This window comes from Heloderma suspectum, chromosome 4 (assembly GCF_057233095.1).
Source record: "Heloderma suspectum isolate Gila_16-S chromosome 4, 16-S_ref, whole genome shotgun sequence".
NCBI classification, from domain to species: Eukaryota; Metazoa; Chordata; class Lepidosauria; order Squamata; family Helodermatidae; genus Heloderma; species Heloderma suspectum.
This window is the reverse complement of record NC_139461.1, coordinates 84,325,196-84,346,742: the sequence shown is the minus strand read 5'-3', so window position 1 is coordinate 84,346,742 and position 21,547 is coordinate 84,325,196. Positions and strand designations below refer to the sequence as shown.

The window sequence follows — 21,547 nt, the reverse complement described above, 5'->3', positions numbered from 1 at the left end:
CAATCATTTACATTGAAAAGTTTAGCGCAGTTCCAAGAATCTGCATTAACCATGCTGGGTGGTTACAGCAGAATCAATAGACAGCCATTGCTCTTAGTGAAGTGCATAAATAAAGTACAGCTACATTTTTCTACCCAACAATGAATACAGATTAAGGAAACAATCTGCTGGGAACTTCTCTTGCTCAAAGCCCCGTGGAATGAACACATATATGGTGTTCTTGATCCCTTCCTGTTCATTTTAATGTGGCTTGTGTAAAGCGAGTTACTAGAAAGAAGTTCACTGTTGCCCAACATTTGACCACATAATACCGAATAGGTCATTTATTCTATTTATTGCATTTATGTATCGCCTATCTGTAGCCAACTAAGGCGGTTTACAAGAATTCAGTCATGCCTGTTAGTATAGCAAAAGGAATGTTTTTGTTTTTACTCTTAGTCCCACTCTGTAAGGCAGGTCTTTGCTATTGTTGAAGATGATAAGCTGAGGAATCTTATCTCACCTAAGTGCCAATCTTACAGATGATGTCCACTGGTGGTCAAATAACAGCTGAGGAAGGCAATTTTAGCAGAAAAACATTATGGGAAGAAATAGTAGACACCCACCTGCCCTGGGTATCCTGTGCTTGTCTTCTGCTTTAGGGCATCTCTAAACCAGCCTAAAATCCTGCATTTAAAACAGGGCTTTCTGCTTCTGTTTTAAATGCAGGATCTCAACTGACTCCCTTTACACACGCTTCTTTTCTCCCCTCCCCCTCCGTCTCCCCATATCTGAGTCTTCCATTCTCTTTCATTGATCTCGCCCCTCTTCTTGTCACTTTACTGAAGCAGAATACAATGGGGTAATTTGATAACTCATCATCTGCAATCTATTTAAAAATGGAACAAAGGGCATTTAGTGCAGGAGATGCCCTGGAGGGTCACAGCAGGGTCATGACATGTAAAGAGCCTGCAAACTTCCATGAAGGAGCAATCTTAATCGTAGGATAAAGGCTCCGTGTGAAGGAGCCCTTAGTTTGCAGCCTCTGAAGCAGCATGTTGTTAAACTAACAAAAAATGTGCAAGACAGGCTCCATGTAACATGCCTTCATGTTTGGTCCTATGCCACCAAGTGAATTTATGATGAATATGAGATTTAAGACTACTTACTAGCATTGTCTCTAGTTAGGAACAGAATGTTTTGTATGCACTAGTCTAAGAGTTACAGATCATCTTTACTCCTAACTGCACCCATAGATTTTCATCTTACTGTTACTATCTTTGAGGTGGGCAGGTGAGTAACTGGCACAGGTTAGCCTCCAGTACTACACAGCTATTTCTAATTAGCACAGAAGAAAAATGATAGAATCATAGAATAGTAGGGTTGGAAGGGGCCTACAAGGCCATCAAGTCCAACCCCCTGCTCAATGCAGGAATCCAGCTCAGAACATCCCTGACAGATGGCTGTCCAGCTTCTTCTTGAATGCCTCCAGTGTGGGAGAGCCCACCACCTCCCTAGGTAATTGGTTCCATTGTCATATTGCTCTAACAGTCAGGAAGTTTTTCCTGATGTTCAGCCGGAATCTGGCTTCCTGTAACTTGAGCCCATTATTATGTGCCCTGCACTCTGGAATGATCGAGAAGAGAGCCTAGTCTTCCTCTCTGGGACAACCTTTCAGGTACTTCAAGAGTGCTATCATATCTCCCCTCAGTCTTCTCTTCTCCAGGCTAAACATGCCCAGCTCTTTCAGTCTCTCCTCATAGGACTTTGTTTCCAGTCCCCTGATCATCTTTGTTGCCCTCCTCTGAACCCTCTCCAGTTTGTCTGCATCCTTCTTAAAGTGTGGCGCCCAGAACTGGACACAATACTCAAGATTAGGCCTAACCAGTGCTGAGTAGAGGGGAACTAGTACTTCCCGGGATTTGGAAGCTATATTTCTATTAATGCAGCCCCAAAGAGCATCTGCCTTTTTTGCAGCCACATCACATTGTTGGCTCATATTCAGCTTGTGATCGACAACAATTCCAAGATCCTTCTCACTTGTAGTATTGTTGAGCCAAGTATTGCCCATCTTGTAATTGTGCATTTGGTTTCTTTTTCCTAGGTGCGGAACTTGGCATTTCTCCCTATTAAATGTCATTCTGTTGTTTTCTGCCTAGTGCTCTAGCCCATCAAGATCACTTTGAATTTTGTTTCTGTCTTCCAAGGTATTAGCTATCCCACCCAATTTTGTGTCATCTGCAAATTTGATCAGTATTCCCTGCACCTCCTCCTCCAAGTCATTAATAAAAATGTTGAAGAGCACTGGGCCCAGGACTGAGGTCTGCAGTACCCCACTCATTACCTCTCCCCAGTTTGAGAAGATCCCGAGCGGAGCCGGCCAGGGAGGATTCCAGGGGGAGGAATGGATTGCCTCCCCCCCACGGACCCCCCAGCGGACACGGAGGTGAGTTCCGTACACCCCTACAGGCTCCTCCTTTTTACCCTTTTTGAAGATAGGGACAACATTAGCCCTCCTCCAGTCATCTGGCACTTCACCCGTCCTCCATGATTTCTCAAAGAAATGAGAAATGAGTAGTCTTTTTGGATTGATGTTTCCTTTTCCTTACTTCGAACTTTCACTGTGTTGCATCCAGAATAACATCCGGTAATTTTACCTGGCATTTAAAAGTCAAATAAGCATACACCTACCTTTTTTTTAGCCTAGAGAACTCAAACAAAAAGAGTTGGGGCATTTCATGGCACCAGCAAATGAAAACTATTTGTAAAGATTTGCATAGAATCGTATGTTTACACTTGGAAAATGCTTAACTCTAAATGATCATAATTATCATTTAGATAATATGTTAGAATTTGCAAAATGTTTGACACAGATTAATTTTGTTGTAACCCTTACAAAAATCCCGTAATGCAAGTCAGTATTCTGCTTATACTGCAGATGGGGGGCAGAGGCTGAGAATGTAGCTTGACCTAGTGGGTGGTATGTATCCAGTATTAGTTTTACTTAAAGCCCATTCATTTCATTGGGCCTACTTTAAGTAGGACTAACACTGGATTCAACCCAGTGAGTTCATAACAGAGGTGAGATTGGGATCGTCTAGATTTCTACCGGAGCCTCTTAGTTACTATGTTATATCAGGTCTCAAACCAAGTTGCTGAAAATTCTAAACATGTAAGCTTTCTGTGTGTGTTGAAGTGTGTTCCTTTTCCCTTTTTATCTGGATCGTGTTGCATTTTAGTTTTCAAATCTACTAACTTGTCTCAGCTGATTACCTGAAATAAGGGTGATTAAACCCATAGGTGGAAAAAAGAGAGAGTGGTTATTGAAAACATAGTAGTAGAGGATAAAAATAATGATGTGCCCTTGAACTCATAACACTGCAGTAAGCAATTACCTTATAGAAGTAAAGAAGCCACCCACATAACAGTACTGCAGCTTTGTTCTTTATTTTCAAAGACTAAGCTTTGAAATCCTCTACACAATACCTGAACACTCCACATCAAAGGATTTTCTTTCTTGTCTGTTATTTAATTTAATTAGAGATAATGCAAACATGGATTTAAACACTGATTGCTGAATTAGAAAAGAATCCCCAGAAAACACTGTCAAGAAATTAATCGATTTTGTTTTAATCTTGTAAAGCTTCCCTAACACCACCGTACCTGACTGGAGCGCCTCTGCTCTGTGCAGGTTTCAACAGAACTGTCACAGTACTGTCAGTTTGATTTAAAGGTGTTTCCAGTTCATAGGGCGGCATAGAAGGTGCTAGGAATACAGGAACAGAGGAAGCAGACTTATTTAATTTGTATTTTTCATATAATTTTTACAATCTTGTCTTTAAAATATCCTTCTGAAGGACAGATAGACAAATTTCATGAAATGAAATTTAGAGCAGGGTCTTGTGTACACAGAAAGCTGTGCTAAAACAATAGCTGAATCTTTCGTTGATAAGGCAGCTTATCGATAACAAGTTAAGCAATAAGGTAAACAGTAAATTGAATTGGTACTTCCTGTACCTGTATTAGGACATTTTTCTATTGATTGAACACTCAGTGTTCATAGATAACATTCGTTTTATGTAAACTGCAGTTATCACTTCATAATCAGTTATCACACAGATTATTGCCTTCTACTGGCTCGAAGATAAATTGTTCTTAGATGCAATAGAAACTAAACTTGAGAACCAATCATCATTATCCTTTTGCAGGACTGTATGATTCTTACTGCATCCTTCTGTAGGTGGTCTGTTAGGATGTGGGGGCACTGTACTGCATTGGTTCCACTTCTACTTGGATGGCTGATTCCAGAAGGTATTGCTGGGAGATTTAGTGCTCTGCTCTGCCCCATGGCACCTGTACTATGGTCTCAGGGCTCTATTTTATCCCCCATGCTTTTCAACAACAACATGTTGGGAGAAGTTATCTGGAGATGTGGGCTGAGCAGTGTCACCAATATGTGGATGACACCCAGCTCAACCTCTCTTTTGATCTAATCCAGACGGGGCAGGTGATGTTCTGAACTGGTGCTTGGGCAAGGTAATGGACAGGATGAGGGCCAATAATCTGAGATTCAATCCAGACAAGACGGAGATACTCGTAGATGGTTTGTCCATCCAGTTAGGTGGTGTTCAGCCTGTTCTGGAGGGGATTTCACTTGCCCTAAAGCAGGGGTAGGCTGCTTGTTTTGGCCTACAACTCCCATGAGCCCTAGCAGCATAGACAACTAGGAGGGACACAAATCAAAAGCTGCACTACTGATGAGAATGCTTCTCCATGAAGTGGTTATTTGCACTGGGAGGGAAGTTGCCATTGGAGAAAACAGCAGCTGGGGGTGGAATTTTCACTGGGACCATTTCAACCCATCACCCAGTTCCAGTCTCAATCTGCACTATTATTTCATTTTTTAAAAACATATACATTAAATGTATTCATACTTGGTACCTATCATCTGGTTTATCTTCTTTAGTCAGAGAATTCAGAAATTAGGTTATACATCAATCAATTATAAGTATTATAGAATGTGAGCAAACACTTGTGCTGTGTTGACATATCATGATGGAGAGGTACAGGAAGAAAGAGCACAAGCATGCCTATCATGCTTGCACTCATCATCTCTTATATGCACTCAGCATAATTAGAGATGTTTAAAGATGTGGATGCCTGAAATAAAATCTCAGAAAAATGGGGTGGCAGTGGGGACTGGAAAAAAACAAAATACCTTACTCCCCTTTTCCCCCCAGGGAGTTTTGGAAAATTTGAGGGGGAAAATCATTGTTTTCCTAATTTTTCCACCACTCCATTTTTCTGTTCCCCCCCCGCCCCAGGCCTTCATATCTCTAAGCATACCTTCCAAACTAGGCTTCATACATATAAACTACATATGCATAAATTCAGTACGCATGATTGCGGACCCTGCCTATTCCAGGAAGAGTTATGATGAATAGGGCAGAATTATGTCAGCCCACCTCCTACACATGTTCAGGATAACTTCTGAAAGCGGCTGCATACTGACATACAAACACTATGCAAATAGACTCTGTGCTTGTGATTGGAGACCCTGTCCTTTTCAGGGACCCGTCACAAAGACAGAGACTATGTTTGTACAGTTTGTATAGGTATGAGCTCTTTGTGAAAGTATGCTGAACATGCGTAGGAGATGGAAGAAGCCTCATATAAGGCTAGGGAGTGAAGGATATGTATTAGATTGTATTTTTGTTACAGAGGGGCAAATGGAAGAAAACATTTAGATGCACTGTTCAGAAAGGAAATAGACTTCACACTCCAGACATGCTAGAAAATAGAACAATTATACCTAAACAGAACAGAAATGTTGTTTGATTTCAAATAATACCTGATATCTTTGTGGTGAACTGACTTGGAACAGGAGGACCAAACCCTTTGGCAGTACTGGCTCTTATAGTGAAAGAATAAGTAGTCCCAGGATACAGTCCAAAAAATAAGCAGTGTGTTTCATTCCCAAGCTTTAAAACACGTCCACTTTGGTTGGATAAATCTATTTCTGGGTCAAAGGAACTGACAGCCTTGTAGGTGATCTACAAAAGAACAGCAAAGTTATAAAATATCCTTAGCAGTTGGACAAAGATTGCATTTTTATCCAGTAAACCCTTCTGATGTGTGCACTGTCAGACATTTTATGATAAGTTATCTCACTCCCCTATATGCTTCAAATCCAGAATTAAGTGAAGGGACAGAGGTTCAGACAAAACTGTTATGAGTTATTACTTTTACAGATACAGGGGTTTAGAGGCACCTAGATTACAACTATAAAGGCTATGGTTCAGACTTAAGCTAATACCTTTAAGTTGTTGGTTTTTCATTTGTATTTTTTTAAGCTGCATTACTGTTGGTTTTGTGCAAAAATACAAATCAACAAAACCAAAACCCAGATTTAAGTTTGAAAAGGATATAGCTACATTTTAAGTGCTCTGTGTATGATTGTATTTTGTACAGTATTCCTGAGAAATTCAAGCAAATTCCCCATAAAGGGTCTAAAGACATGTGTTATGATAAAATGGTCATGTAATGATGTTAATTATGATTATTATAAATAAAAACAATATTGAAAACAGCTCTACCTGGGAGAATTCTGGGATGTTTCTCCAAAACTGAAATAGTTAGCTGTAGTATAAGAATGGTACACTATATTCTCTATTAGAATAACACTCTAATAGAACCATATGTGGCTTGCTTTCTTCTTTTCTATGATACTATTTAGTATCCAGAACGCTTTGCAGTGAGTATCATTGTCTCAACTCTATGAGCTATGTCTTTAATATTCCAGTTTTACAAAGCAGAACACATGGCAACATCAAAGCCAGATGGAAAGTTCATAGGTAGATCAGATTCAAACCAGACACCACAAGCAGCAAGCTTTATCGGTTTGCATGTCTCACTGCCAGTAGACAGTGGTTTGCCATCAAAACACCCTAAAACTGCTCATCCAATTTCCCTCAACAATGTGTAATTTGAAAGTCATGACATGCTGGCAATATTTCTGTGGATTATTTTAATAACATCTACCCAAAAATTCTAGATTCTCAAGTGCACTTTAGCACTCAGCTGCCCCACCAGCCCTACTCTACTCTGACCCGCTGTGATATCAGAGCAGCTAAGCCAATGGCAAAAGACAGGCTGTGACATTTTTGCTAGACAAGGCTATTGTGGTATCAGGTCAAATCAATCACACACTGACGTGATTCAGCCATAAAAATCGAGGACTGTTAAGTCATGGTTTATTAGACCAGAAATTAGGCTTAAGCTTGTATGCTTCCTCCTTGCCCGTTCCTCCCACTCCTCCCCTCATGTGACAATTGTGACAACCTTCTCTAGTTTTTTTTCCTGTGATGTCCAAATTGAAAAACCATGGTTTAAGGTACCTCCCAAAGAAGGTTATTAAAACAGGATCTTATCCTGATTTTTATGTATTTATTAGGATAAGCCTTCCAGTATAAAATAGTGCTCAGTGTGGCTAAAATCTTTTTAAAAGACAAGAAACAATAATACACAACTAACCCAATGATTTGATATCCTGGTTTGCAGGGAACTCTTAAATCACAGTTTCCAAGTTCAGATTTCATGGGAAACTATGATTTAACAAACCATTATATCTTCCCTGAAGCTGGGTGCACTATGGGAAGGCAAGGGGTTAAAATGGAGCAAGCAAGCATATGATTCAAACCCAGACTGACCAACTGTGGTTAGATCTTTATGTCTGAACAAGGCTACTGTTGAATGGCAGTCAAAGCTTAGCTGTGAATGTTATTACTGGGGTAATAAAATTCAGTGGGTCACAATTATATTCTGCAGTCGACATCAATATAATCCTGAATGGCTTGTTTCCATTAAGCTAATAGCCCTGTTCATTAATTCATTCTCTCTCTATACCGTTCCATAGCCAAAGCTCTCTGGGCGGTTCACAAAAATTAAAAACCATTAAAATACATTGCATAAAGTGTAAAACCATTCACATAATGACATACAACAAATAGCACACAGAACAACAACCTATATCTAAAACAATTCAGGTGTTCAAGAGAACAGGTGAAGGCTCAAAGTGTGTACTGGGATGTTGATGTGCACGCGGGCCCTGCCCTGATATCTCCAGGTGGACTAACCCCACTTCCTTCAATTCAGACTCTGTTGTGTTGAACCGGAAAAGTCTGAACAGGAGTTCTACTCACAATTGCTTGGACAGGCGTAGAACTCTCAGTGCAATCGGAAAGCGTTCATGATGATGCTGAGAGTTCTATTCCCATTCAAGTGAACTCCTTTCCAACCTTGCAGGTTCAACATGGCAAGTTCTGAACTGAAGGGGCAGGACTGGTGCACCTGGGGATGTAAGGGTCAGGGTCAGCAAACATGGCCCCATCTGAGTACACATGTTCTCTTGAGCACCTCAACAGGGTTTGTATTCTGTTTATACCACCTTAATTTCTAGCCATCTACCCTAGGGTTTGTAGTACCCTAAAAACTACAAATGGCTCTAGCCATTATATAATGCAGAAGTAGGCTATCCCATACTATCCCTTAACTTCATGATTGCCATTTACGACCAGGTGCTTTGCTAGTTTGCCATGCACATGAATCATCTTATTTCAATCATATTTAAATGTCATAGATAAATTACACAATGGAGCAAAACCGCACATAGAAATGCACAAAACAACTCCTACCAAACCAGATAGGAAAGTTTTTTGAAGGCAAATGTCTTGCTCTGTGATGCTATGCAAAGCTATTATATGGGAAAGATCAGGAGTATACCATCGTGAAGACATTCTTGTCACGGTGGGATATTGTACATCAGAACACACCTAAATCAGGTATTTAGATATGCTGTAAGTAGTTCAAATGCTCTTAGTACCAGCACTCACATACTGGGATGGATATGCCTCATCTACCTCACACAGGATGTCATGTTGCTTATTGCAACCAGAGGGCAGTGTCAACTTTTCATAACGTATCATGTGTATAGCGAGGGGTTTAATTTCAATTGTTAATCAGTGCTACCTATGCAACTCACAACTTTCATATCAATTAAGAGATGTGTATATACTGATAAGGCAATGAGATGCTACCTAAACATAAACTAAGCATCAGGAGACAAATGCAAACAAGACTAGAATCCTTGGGAAGGTGTAGCCCTTCCTGGCTGGTGGAATCAGTGTGGTCAAGGTTTGCAAATATGGGCTAGTGAAGAATGGTTCTCATAGAAAGGGCTGTGTACCCATAGTATGAAAGAGGCTGTGATATGACCTCCATCGGGGGGAGGGGGCATTTTGGGACCCGTCTGATTTGAAGAACTAATGTTCAGTGTCTAACATACCCTTTTTTGTGAGTGAGGGTTTCTAGATGAAACAGATTATCTAGATCCCTTCCAGTCTGGCTTTTGGCCTGGTTTCAGGATGGAAATTGCCTTAGCCAGACTAATGGATGACTTGCATCAGGAGATGGACAGTGGGAGTGTGACCCATTGACTGTCTTAGACCTCTCAAAGGCATTTGATATGATTGACCGTGATATTCTTCTGGGTCATCTCAAGGGGAAGGGGATTGCTGTGTTGAGTTGGCTCCACTCTTTCCTGGGAGACAGGACTCAGAAGGCAGTGCTGGGGGACGATTATTCTTCCTTTTGGCTGATGGCTTATGGGCTTCCATCTTATCCCCATGCTATTTAACATCTATGTGAAACAGCTAGATGAAGTAATCTGGAGATTTAGGCTACGGAGTCATCAATGTGCTGGTGAATGGTGATACCCGACTCTCTCATTTACATCTTATGCCAGGGAGGAAGTAGAAACCTTGAACCAGTTTATCAGCTGTGAAGGACTGGATGAAACAAAACAAGCTGAAGCTTAATCCAGACAAAACAGAAGTACTGTCGGTAGGTGGAGCGTCTCAATTGGATTTGGGTGTCAGCCCTTGTCATGGTCATTCATGCCTTAATTACCTTTAGACGTGACTACTGTAACACAATCTATGTGGGGCGGCCCTTGAAATGTGTTCTGAAATTGCAACTGATAGAAAATCCTGCAGTGCTGACTGGAAATGAGCATTCAGAAAACATTACTCTTATTCTATTTGATTTGTACTGCATGCTGGTTTGTTTCTGAGCTGAATTCCAAGAGCCAGTGCGGTGAAGTGGTTAGAATGTTGTACTGGCACTCAGGAGACTGGCTTTCTAGTCTTAGCCATGAAGCTCACTTGGCAACTTTGGGCCAGTCACTGACTTTCACAGGGCTGTTGTGAGGATAAAATGGAGAGGAGGAGAATCAGGTGTCATGCCTCCTTCGGATTCTTCTGAGGACGAACGGGAATGGCAGCTTGCAGACCCAGGGGAAGGGACTAGCACAGAAGCAGCTTGAGACCCCTCACCACCTGATGGTGAGTGATGCCCGACTGCAGCCCCTCCACTGGATTCAGAGGGTGAAGTCCCGCAGACCCCAGCAGAGTGAAGGCAGCTTCATGTGAAAGAACAACGGAGGTGAGTCTCTGTCTTTTTAAGACATAGAGGATCCCAGAAGCCAGAGGATTAATTGCCAGCAGCTACTCCGGAATGCTGAAGTTAGAAAGCAGACAGCAGGCAACGGCAAAATGCGAGAGAACAACGTCGTATCTCTAGGTCAGATCTCGTCAGCCTTGCCTTAGATCCTGAGCCTCAATCTCGCCCTGCGCTCTTGAACTCCTGGTGTCTGACTCTGGATTGCTAAAAGGACTTCTCTCTGCCTAGCTGACTCATCTTTGTTGAACCAGTAAACTCCCCAGCTCTGTGTATATCCTCACCTCACCTCACCTCACTCCATCCTCCCTCCTTTCCCGGCCTTGGCAGGTTTATTACCCAGCTTATCAGCAAGTGATTTATTGCCGCCATTGCATACTAGCTGCAGTCAGCCAGCAAAGACTGACATTAAGTATGCCGCTTTGGGCTCCTTGGAAGATGGGTGGGATATAAATGTAGCAAATTAAAAAATAAAAGTACTATTTTGGACCTTTAAAGCCCTAAATGGCTTGGAACTGGGTAGCTTAAGGAACACCTTTTCCCATATGTTCTTCTCTGAGTGCTCCATTCATTATCAGAGGCCCTACTCCAGACCCCTCACAATTATAAGGCCTTTTATTCCCTTGGGAGAAATATGGCCTTTTCTGTAGTGGCACGAAGCTTGTGGAATAGCCTACCAAATGAGATCTGTCAGACCCTGACACTTTATGGCTTCAGGCAGTTGGTAAAAGCATGGCTGTTTAAGAAGGCTTTTGGCCTAGATCCTTTTGGCTAATTTGTTTAATGCTGTGCCTCTATGATTAGTGTTCTCAGGAATTGTCTTTATTGTTTGGGCTGCTAGTATTGGTTTCACATGACAGCTGCTTTCATGAGTGTTGGCTATTATACATATTTTTAAATTATATATGGCAAGTTGTTCTATAAGCCACCCTGAATTCTTTTTTTGGGAAAAAGGCGAGGTACACAATTTAAAATAAGAGCAATCCTATCAGGATAGGCATCTGCCTCCGAACACGGAGGTGACCGCCTAGCCAATGCAGGGCAGGCGGAGGGCAGAGGGGATTTTCTCCTCCATGCTCCGGCCGCCCTGCATTCATGGCTAGACAGCTGATTTTGGCTTTCTAGCCGCAGGACTTCGGGGCAGGGTGGGAGGCTGCACAACACATAAGAAGTGTCGTACCAGCACTTCCATACTCCCCGCCCCACTTTTGCCCCACTCCGCGCTGCTCTTCTGAGCGTGGAGCCCAGGGACAATCTGCGCCACCTACGAGGGGGCAGCAGAGGTGGCAGGGAGGCAGTTTTCTGGGAACCTACTTCAGAGCGTGGGCTCTGAGGTCGATTCCCGAAAACTGAACAATCCTATGGCTGTCTAGCTGCTATCTAGCAGCCATAGGATTGCGCCCTACATAGAGCAAGAATATAATCCAAGACTTCAGTATGACAAAAATAAACAACTGCTATGAGAGATCATGATTAGATGAGTAGCAAAAGATAATTTGCCAAATCATGGTCTAAATCTGGGGCTTCGGCCAATATAAGATGGCTTCATGCCAATTTGGCCAATGTACAGACAGCAGCTCTGAAAGAGATCTGGATGCTAGGTAGCAGGCTGCATATAAGGACCAAAGAATGGAAGTCAGCACCAAAAGGAGCGGGGGATGGGAGAGGAGGGAGGCACAAAACATTTTACTGAAATGGACCCCAAGGTGTTTCAGGTATAAAACCCTTCAGAGGCAACTGTCCTTATAAAATACTTCTACAGGTATACTTTTTGTGGTACTTCCCACTCATTTTTGAAAGATTATGGACTTACATGGTTGAAGTATAAAACAAATCACAAGAATAGTCACCTTTTGATTACTGAGAAGGGTGTACTTAGTTAAACTAACTAGCTAGTTTCCGGAAGACAAATCTTTTCATAATAAATCATCTTTTTCTAATAAACTTGCCTGCAGAACAGCAGTGACAGCTTTGTAATACAAAATTAGATATTTTTTCTTTTCTTTTATATCTTGGAGGCATGTGTGGTTTTCATAACATTTCAACAACACTTTCCTCAAGTGAAAGAAAAACATAAATGTAGTTTGGTCAGGTAAGAGGTTTAACAATGATTATGGGCTGACAGCATAATATCTGCAGTCCTTTGTCAGTATTTTTTGAAAGACATTTAGGGCAGAGGTTCCATATAGCAAAGAACACTGGTTTTTATAAAACCAACAACATGTAATTTTGTTGAATTTACATTTTAAAAAGCTAACTTATTTTATTTAATGCCACCTGTCTGTTATTACAATAGCTTTACTGAAATGTAACATTGCCCAGTATACATTCTCTCTACCATTTTGCCCTTGAGTCACAGTCTAGTGGGTGCTTTTGTTAGCACTAAAATATTCACCTATATAACTAGACAGAATAATATTACAGGCTTAGTAAACACAGGACTTTTTTGTTGTTGTTGCTAATCCTGCTAACACAGTGGCGCCCCGTGTAAGGTAAACGTTCTTATATTAGAAATTATGTTGAGTAAAAACACTGACCTCAAATATGGGAAAGAAGGAAAGACATGTAATATGGAAGTTCAGTAAGGCCACAACTTTATTTAGACCTCCAATTATGAAAGGGATTGGAGTGAAATATGATCTTTACTAACTGCCTCCTAACAAGAACTCAACTGCAGTTCCTATCTGGTGCAGTTATTCAAGTCCTGCTTCAGATTCAGCACATCTCCACACCACTAAAAGTATGAAAGCAAGACCCCAGGAAAGACATGCTACTATAGCTTTCTATAGCTACAGAAAGTTTAAAAGGATACATTCAGTTTGTTGTCAAGCTAAATGTGCCCTTTTTAAGACTCGGCAGTGTTAAACACTTCCTACCACTGAAATTCAGTGACCCACTGGGATTTTTTTTGTTTTGCCACTGCTGCAAATTTCAATGGTGTGTGAATGTGTGTGTGTGTGTGTGAAATGGGGGCTACACTGGATGATGCGAGAGGGTGGACACACAGCGCCTGTAGGACACATGTTGTCCACCCCTGCTCTAGGCATATCACAGGATGATGAGTGATTGAGAAGAATCTTGTCTACTGCTGTGCCAATCCAGAGGAATAGGAAATAAAACCTTCAGTACATAAGACCTTGATAGCAATAATTAAAGTGATACTCCGGGGGGGGGGGGGTTCGACCTCATTGGTCTGGCTGCAATGGTTCTGAGAAAAGGGAGAGGGATTGAATGGGAAGCTCAGGCTGCCAATATTCAATACCCAGGGGACCTTTTGTCCCCAGTGACTCAAGCTTAGCCTGAACAAGATGGTGTGAATCTAATGACAGAAGGAATTTCCAAGTAGTGAGGGCATACAGCCCTCTTCTACTTATCAGCCAGAAGATGCTGAGGCATAAGCAGCACTAGTACCACAACTCCAGAAAATCAGCACTTGCAAGTTGAGATCTCTGTGTATTCGACTATGCCACTTCCAGCTGCGCTTCTCATGTCTCTAACAGAATGTCCAGGCAACATGACTGTATTTTAAATACATTGTTGTACTATGAACAATGGGTCAAATAACTGTTATCAGATATATAGGAAAATATTATAGGAAAATACAGGAAAATATAAAGGAAAAATATATAGGAAACGTATTCACTATATTACATACCTCATATAGTGTGATCACACCATATGTTTGCGCTGGTTCCCTCCACTGAAGGTAAATCTTCTCCTCATAAGTATTTCCCTGGATAGATTCAAGTGGAACAGCACTTGGAACTAATGGATAAAATACAAAGATGTTTAGGAAAGTGCATTGTAAACTAGGAATGCTGCATTTAGATTCCATTCCTATGACAAGAAGAGATCATATTGTAAAACCCGATGAGAACTAATCAGGTACATTCAGGAGGTTTTAAAGTAGTTTTTGTTGTTTATTCGGTCAGTCGCTTCCGACTCTTCATGCCTTCATGGACCAGCCCACGCGAGAGCTTCCTGTCGGCCGTCGCCACCCCCAGCTCCCCCAAGGTCAAGCCCGTCACCTCCAGCTGGCCCTGGTCAACCATGTTGTTAAAGCAACCGAATGAGCGGAAGTCTTCAAAATTCTTTTGCGATTGATAATAACCCCTTACTTTAAAGTAGTAAGGGGTTATTATCAATTGCAAAAGAATTTTGAAGACTTCCGCTCATTCGGTTGCTTTAACAACATGGTTGACCAGGGCCAGCCTCAGCAGTCAGGGCTGTGGGGCAGCTGCCAAGGGCCCATGCCCTCAGAAAGGCCCCTGCTGCTGGACCACCACTTCCGGACCTATTAGTAGCATTCCCTTAGCTAGCCTTTGAGAACGAGGTGCCAGGACTCATCTGGGGAACACCCCCACACACAGACTCTTGTCACTCTCACTGTGGATGTCATCTGCAGGTGATGGAAAGATGAATACCAGCAGGAGACACAGGAGGAGTTAGCTGGGAGGAGAGGTGTGGCTGTGGCAGCCTGGCAGCACTTCAAAATGGCACCAGCCAGCTGGGAGAGAATCCTAGGAGACAAGTAGGAGTGAGAAGAGTAGGGTGCTGGAGAGAGGCTGCATTTCTTTCATTTGGAGGACGTGAGTCTCCCTTTCTGGGCTGGAAGTGGATGCTTGACAGAAGAGTAGTGAAAAATTATCCCTCAAGCCAGTGGAAACTGGTAGATCCGATGTCAGCGGGGAGGTAAATCAGCTCCAGATTTCAGTCAGAACTGTGGAGGAGCTATCCAAGGTGCTTCTCATCTTGGATAGCTCTTTTAGAGTTCTCACTGGTTCTGGCTAAAACCCAAAGCAGATTCACCACCCTACTGACATCAGAGGCACCAGCCTCCACTGCCTCAAGCCCTGAAAAAGGGATATGGGTCCTGCCTAGTGCCACCTCCTCTCCTCCTCCACCGCCTCGAGTGCTTCTGGGAGCTTTCAGGACAGAGTGTGGCTGAGGAACTGTCTGAGCAAAGCAGAAGACACACAGATATAAAATGTATAGTGCTATAAAATGTAGAGGAGTCATTGTCTGGTAGGTCACTGCTTGGTTCACATCAAAAAACCATTTTAAATGTCCCACTGAGCAAAAGTGAGAGCTGCCCTTGGATATAAATGCAAAAACCCAATATATTAATGTAGATGTGATTGGGCACCAGTTGCCCATCCCCAAACAAAAGGTAGCAAAGAGAAGAGTTCTCACTTTCTAACCTGTCTGACTTATCGTGAAATGTTTTGATCTTTTCATTTAAAAAATAGCCCTGCCACTGCAAATCCCAAGGTAAATATAGTTCAATACCTGCATATTGCAAGTTGGAAGGGTCTGTGCTGAGAGAGAGTGGCTTAGGACATCCCTGCAGTGTAGTTCATGCTGAATACTGGCTGAGAGAATAGTTTACAACAACTCAGCAGTGTTCTCCAGTGGTATTATACTCCTGTTGTAGATTGGGGAGCTGTGCTAAGAGATAGTAACTTACAGCAGCCCTGCAGGGTAGTCCACTGTTAATACTGAAGGTCAGAGTTGGGACTGAGGCTGGGCTGAATTCCCAGAACCTCCTCCCCACCCCACAAAGTATCCCTCAGGTTGCAACAAAGGCCTGTCTACTTAAATTGCTCACTCAGATCACATTCACCTCTCACACCAAACCCAGCACTCAACTGCATGCAAGAAGCCTCGCGCTCCGATAGCCTGCATGCAGAAAGGTTGTGCTTTGAAATGCTCAACAGTCCAGTTAAATTTTGCACACCACAAAGGACCCGAGTTAGAAAGAGCAGGGAATCCTGCCTTTGCTGTTATCTTTGGATACCAATCACAGATACAGTAAAATCTTGGCTTTTTCCATTGTTTTCTAAGAGAAGGTGGGGAGGGGGTGGGGGAAAATAAAGAGGTCTATTGAAATAAAAAAAACCAACTATATATTCTGTCTTTGCTCTTTATATCTTTATGGGAAGAGAGGGGATGATGATAGGAAGCAGAGCAGATGGAAAGGGAAAAGGAAGGCATGGGAGACTGTTACAGAGAGGAGAAAAGGGAGCCCAGGGGATAGGGGTGGGGCTGTAGAAAGACAGCAGGTATATTTGCTATATATCCATAGAGCAAAGCTTTTCAGTTAGTTATGAAAACTGCTGAATACCATTTGCACAAACCAATGCTTGGAAAAATGTCTAAAAGAATTCCTAGAGGACAACTTTATCTGTGAAACTGTCACTTACTGCATCTCATATCCTTTAACCTGAAGTGCAGTCTTATGTGTGCTTACTCAGAAGTCCCGCTATATTCACTCTGTGGAGTCTAATCACTCTGTTCAGGATTGCAGTGTCAGTGATTGAGGGTGCAATTCTGTACTCATTTCCCTGAAAGTAAGCCCCACTGCACTCAGTGGGGTTAACTTCTAAGTAGACAAATATAGGATTCCTCTGTGAATCTGGGACCGCTTGCACAAATAGAGCCCAACCAATGAAGCAATACAAACATTGGTTTAGGAGCTGGACCAGCAAGTCTTTAATCAAATGTGTTTGTAGTCATGTGCCTGTCCATACATATCATTAGAAGTCCCATTTTGTATTTATAAGATGAGGAAGGGGCAGTGCCAAAGGGGGCCAATGATACTCTGTTGCCCAAGGGCCCACAAAAACCTGGAGCCGGTTAACAACCATATAGGTGATATATCACTGTGTTATGAAAGCAATGCACATGTTATTAAAACAGTACATATATTTGAAAGTTTTTAGACATTCTTGTGTGAGTATGGGAAAACCTTTGGTAAGTGAACATCTAAATGGAGTTGGAATGAATACTTCTTTGTTTCACAGGCCCTGAGGTTTTGAGTTTTCGCTTGCTATTGTTGCAAATAAGAGATTTAGAAAGACTAACACTGTACCTGCCATTTCAAACCATTTCCATAATATATAAATTGCTCACCATACTGAAAGTATGAGAAAAATGGTATTTGTCTTTAAGAAAAGACTATAATACTTTCCTGAGATGCCAGATTCTCTGGAGAAATGACTTAGCCTTTTTATTCTACACAGAACATCTGACTGTTGATGAAAAAATGTTTTAGATGCTCCCATGCTGAAGGCAAATATTCATCTCAATGGAAATATGGATATTGCCTTTAAAGATACAATCCGTGTTTAGTACACTGATGACCTCAGCTAGCAATATTCCTGGATGCATACAGTATCTGTATATCTGAGTGTGTACCTTAGGGCAGAACCAAAGTGGGGAAAGGGTGCTATTTGAGAAACCGTTTGAAAGCCGCAGAAGTCCTTCCCCCCTCTACATTTTTTCTATTCCTGCTTCAAAATGGGGAGGGAGTGCTTGCCTAGCCAGAGGACTGATCCAATAAGCATTGCCCTCCTTTTCAACTGGATATTTAGCAATATTTACTATGCAATTCTCGATTTGGTGGCATAACTATTCCCAGTTATAAGTAGTCACAGTTTTAAAAATATTGTCGTTGAAGCAGCAGTAGATTAGGGAATGAAAAGGAAGCAAACAGCCAGTAAATAAGGGGTGTGTGTGTGTGTGTGTGAGATAGAGAGAGAGAGAGATAGATTATCAGTCCCTCTCCCTAAAGAACACTTTGCACCAAAAAAATAAAACAGTGAATATTTGTGCAGCCTATATATGTCAATATGTATATAGGGTTGGATCCAGAGTGCCTGTGACTGGAACTTCACTCACTGGACGCCCCTTTTTTAGGAAAGGAGAGACATTTTTGCTGATTGCTCATTCCCCTTGCAGCTCCTAAAAAGCTGGTCTGGATAGTAGGGGGACCCTATGGAACAGTGTGGGATGTGGTGCAGGGAACTGAAGGGGGAAGGGATCAATCTGCAACATTTTTCTCCCTCCTTCCTCTAGAGGGAGCCTCTGATGCTTTCAGTCCCTTCTGGTGAACAGGAGTTCTTCTGTTTGTAGAAGGGCTATCTAGAGACAACCCATGTATGAGTTTGTGTACTGCTGCAGACTACACTAGGTTTCTCAGTATCCTTAAACTTTAGGCCCCTGGCTCCAGATCACTGTTATATGGAGCTACGCATATGTGTTATATGATTTTATGCATTTCAATAGGATCGCTAAGCATCTCTAAAAATGTGTATATTCATATTAAATGCATTCAACAACCACAAAAAAACCCCACACTTTAAAACTCACCATCTTCATCTGTTTGTACCACAATTTCTTGGCTTTCTTTCCGTCCTTCAGAATTCATAAGAATTAGTTTAACGCTGACATTAGTATATGGAGATAGATTAGTAATGGTGTGCTGAGGGTGTGAATTGTCAGTGTCCCAGCTGACTTCTTCTCTGACTTGCTCCTGTCCACCAGCTTGGTAGCGGTAATGGACTGTGAGGTTGTACTTATGGCAACGAGTTACATTGTAGCCAAACGGCTCCCAGGTAATGGTGATTTGCCAGGATTTGACATCTACAACGTCTAGTTTTCTTGGGCCACGCACAGGATCTGTAAAAATGAAGGCATGCTTTTTAATATAAGTGCCTGTGGATGCTACACTCTAAATGAAGTACCTGATGTGCAGTTAGGAAAGGAAAGGAAAGAAAAGGAAAGGAAGTGGGGGAGACCATAGGCTCTGATCCACAGAACATGTACACTGGCTGAATAGATGATTGGCACTGTCAGCTTGAACTGCGCTGACAGTATGTTGGAAGAATGTAGTCCCCTCTCTTCATGGATTAAGACCTCCGACATCTGCTAGGGAAGGTATTCAAAGACTTGATACCACATAGACGACAGTGCTGATAGCTCGACGTGCTGAGTATGGGTATTTTAAATAATTTTTAAATGGTAAACAGCAGCACCATTTTATGCATGCAAATCATATACTAATGAAGCACCTAGACATATTTCCAAGGGCTACAAACTAACAGCAGACAGCAGCAGCAACAATAACTGTGTTTAGCTTTGGTATAACAAAGTAATAGTTGTAGGCAACAGAAATTATGATTTTATGACTGTTACGAAATTGATCCAAATTGCTGCCATGAAAAGGAAAATATTGTTGCTATTTATACTGTCCAAGCAATAAGAAATCTCAATGAGAAACTAAAAAAAGAACTTCCATCACATTATACTATGAGATGGAACTCACCTTACATGTCTAGTAAAATACTCTGTCATCAGTGGAGCTATTATACAAATATAGCAGTATTCTAGGGATGGACGGAAGTCCCTTACCTGATCCCGACGCTTGCTTCATGGTGGTGGGGAGGCGCTCCGTCCCTCCCCCTGAAATTCTGGCCGGGGGGGAGGCGCCCCGTCCCTCCCCGCCGAAATTCTGGCCGGGGGGGAGGCGCCCCGTCCCTCCCCGCCGAAATTCTGGCCGGGGGGAGGCGCCCCGTCTTTGCGTTCCTTATTTTGCGTTCCTTATTTTGGCACGTGTAGTCTACGTAAACATTTACGTAGACTACGGCGAAAATAAGGGCAACACTATTTGCGTTCCCCTTATTTCCGCCATATTCTACATAAATGTTTACGTAAACTACACGTGCCAAAATAAGGAATGCAAATGGCGGTGCCCATGGGCACCGCCATTTGCGTATGCGCTTTTTTTTCCCCCTTCAAAGTCAGCCATGATAGGCTACGTAAACATTTACATAGCCTATCACGGTGTTTTTTTAAAATCTAGCCGTGATAGGCTACGTAAATCTTTACGTAGCCTATCACGTTTGTTTGTTTGTTTTACTTGGAAATGGCGGCGGCAGCCGGTTGGAAGACCGGCCGCCGGAGCCGCCGCCGCCGCCAAACCGCTGCCAAACCACCGCCGGAGCCGCCGCCACCGCCAGGGACATTTGAGCAAGGTAAGTCCCGTCCCGGGGGGGTGGCGAGGGGGTGGCAAACCGTTTCTCCACCAATTTCAGGGGGTCGAATGCGCTGGCATTTGGCCTCCCCGAGAGTCGTGGAGAAATTCTCTGACATCCCTACAGTATTCTAATTTTTATTTCATATGAGAGTTCTCAACAAGAGAAAAGACAATGAGTAGTTTCATCTACTGCTTTGCTAGTTGAAATGCAAAGAAGAGTTTTAATGAGCCAGAAAGACCTTATATCTACACAGATTAATATGCATCCTCTGGCTCCTGTCTATTAATCAACACGTCTTCACCAAGAATGTTCTAAAAACACTTGCTGCAGGATTCCATCACTTCTGGTTTCTAATAATTCTCTGCAATCTTGCAATATTGTTCAAAGACATTTTTCATTCCACCTTAAGTTTGCAAGAAAGGGGAGTAAAATCACAAACTTCAAAATCCATGACTAATGTTTATGGTTACATATACATCAAACCTTTTGAACCCAACCCCATCCAAACTTTCTCTGCTTTATAGTTCTGCTCAGCCAGTGTCTACTTGGGGAGGCAGAACTATCTGTTTGGCAGATGTTTGTGGAAATCTTCGCACACAGTGTTGTAGGCCAGGAGATTCATACATGAGGGGACCTATAGATGCAAGTCTTCCTCCTCCCTTCCTGTCATCTACATCACCTTTACTCTCTTGTTTGGTTCGGATTCTCACCCACTGAGCCTAGCAACTGGTTTCCATAAAAATCAAAAATGTCAATTGTCAAGCTGATTCTTATCATTTGTTCTGATCCATCTTAAGTGGGGAAGGAGTTCAAGAGTAGCCTATGAAGGAATAATGGTGTCAGGTATCCCTGTAGCTTCTGATGAATGATGAATGTCACTCAAACTGTGTGGGCCATGGGCACAGAGACTGGCAGAGCAAATAGTTCAGATTTACTGAGTGCATGGATGAGGAAATCCTAGCTGAGGTTCACCCTGTGTGGTTAGCTATATAGAGAGGACGGGAATAAAGGCCTTATATGCTAGAGATAAGAGATAATGGCTGCTTACTTGTCTGTAATGTGTAAGTGTGTGTGTGTGTGTGTGTGTGTGAAAGAGAGAGAGAGGGAGAGAGAGAGAGAGAGAGAGAGAATGCATTGTTCCATCCACTGAGGAAGGCAGAAAGGAAAAGGGTGAGAAGGAGGTCATGGGACTTGCCTTGCTGCTGAGGGCATTGACATAAGGCTCTGAATAGCCT

At 42.4% G+C, this 21,547-nt stretch overlaps 1 protein-coding gene across 5 annotated transcripts in view; it reads right to left on the bottom strand.

Moving 5' to 3' along the window:
- Positions 1-21,547, bottom strand: part of PTPRM (protein tyrosine phosphatase receptor type M) — a 616,517-nt gene that overhangs the window by 248,803 nt on the left and 346,167 nt on the right. For all 5 annotated transcript variants that reach the window (XM_084849822.1, XM_084849823.1, XM_084849824.1 and 2 more), the window contains exons 8-11: positions 18,646-18,954; positions 14,150-14,259; positions 5,831-6,032; positions 3,643-3,745 (exon numbers count right to left, since the gene is read on the bottom strand). In XM_084849822.1, the coding sequence (XP_084705948.1) occupies positions 3,643-3,745; positions 5,831-6,032; positions 14,150-14,259; positions 18,646-18,954 (724 nt within the window). The remainder of the gene's footprint in view (positions 1-3,642; positions 3,746-5,830; positions 6,033-14,149; positions 14,260-18,645; positions 18,955-21,547) is intronic.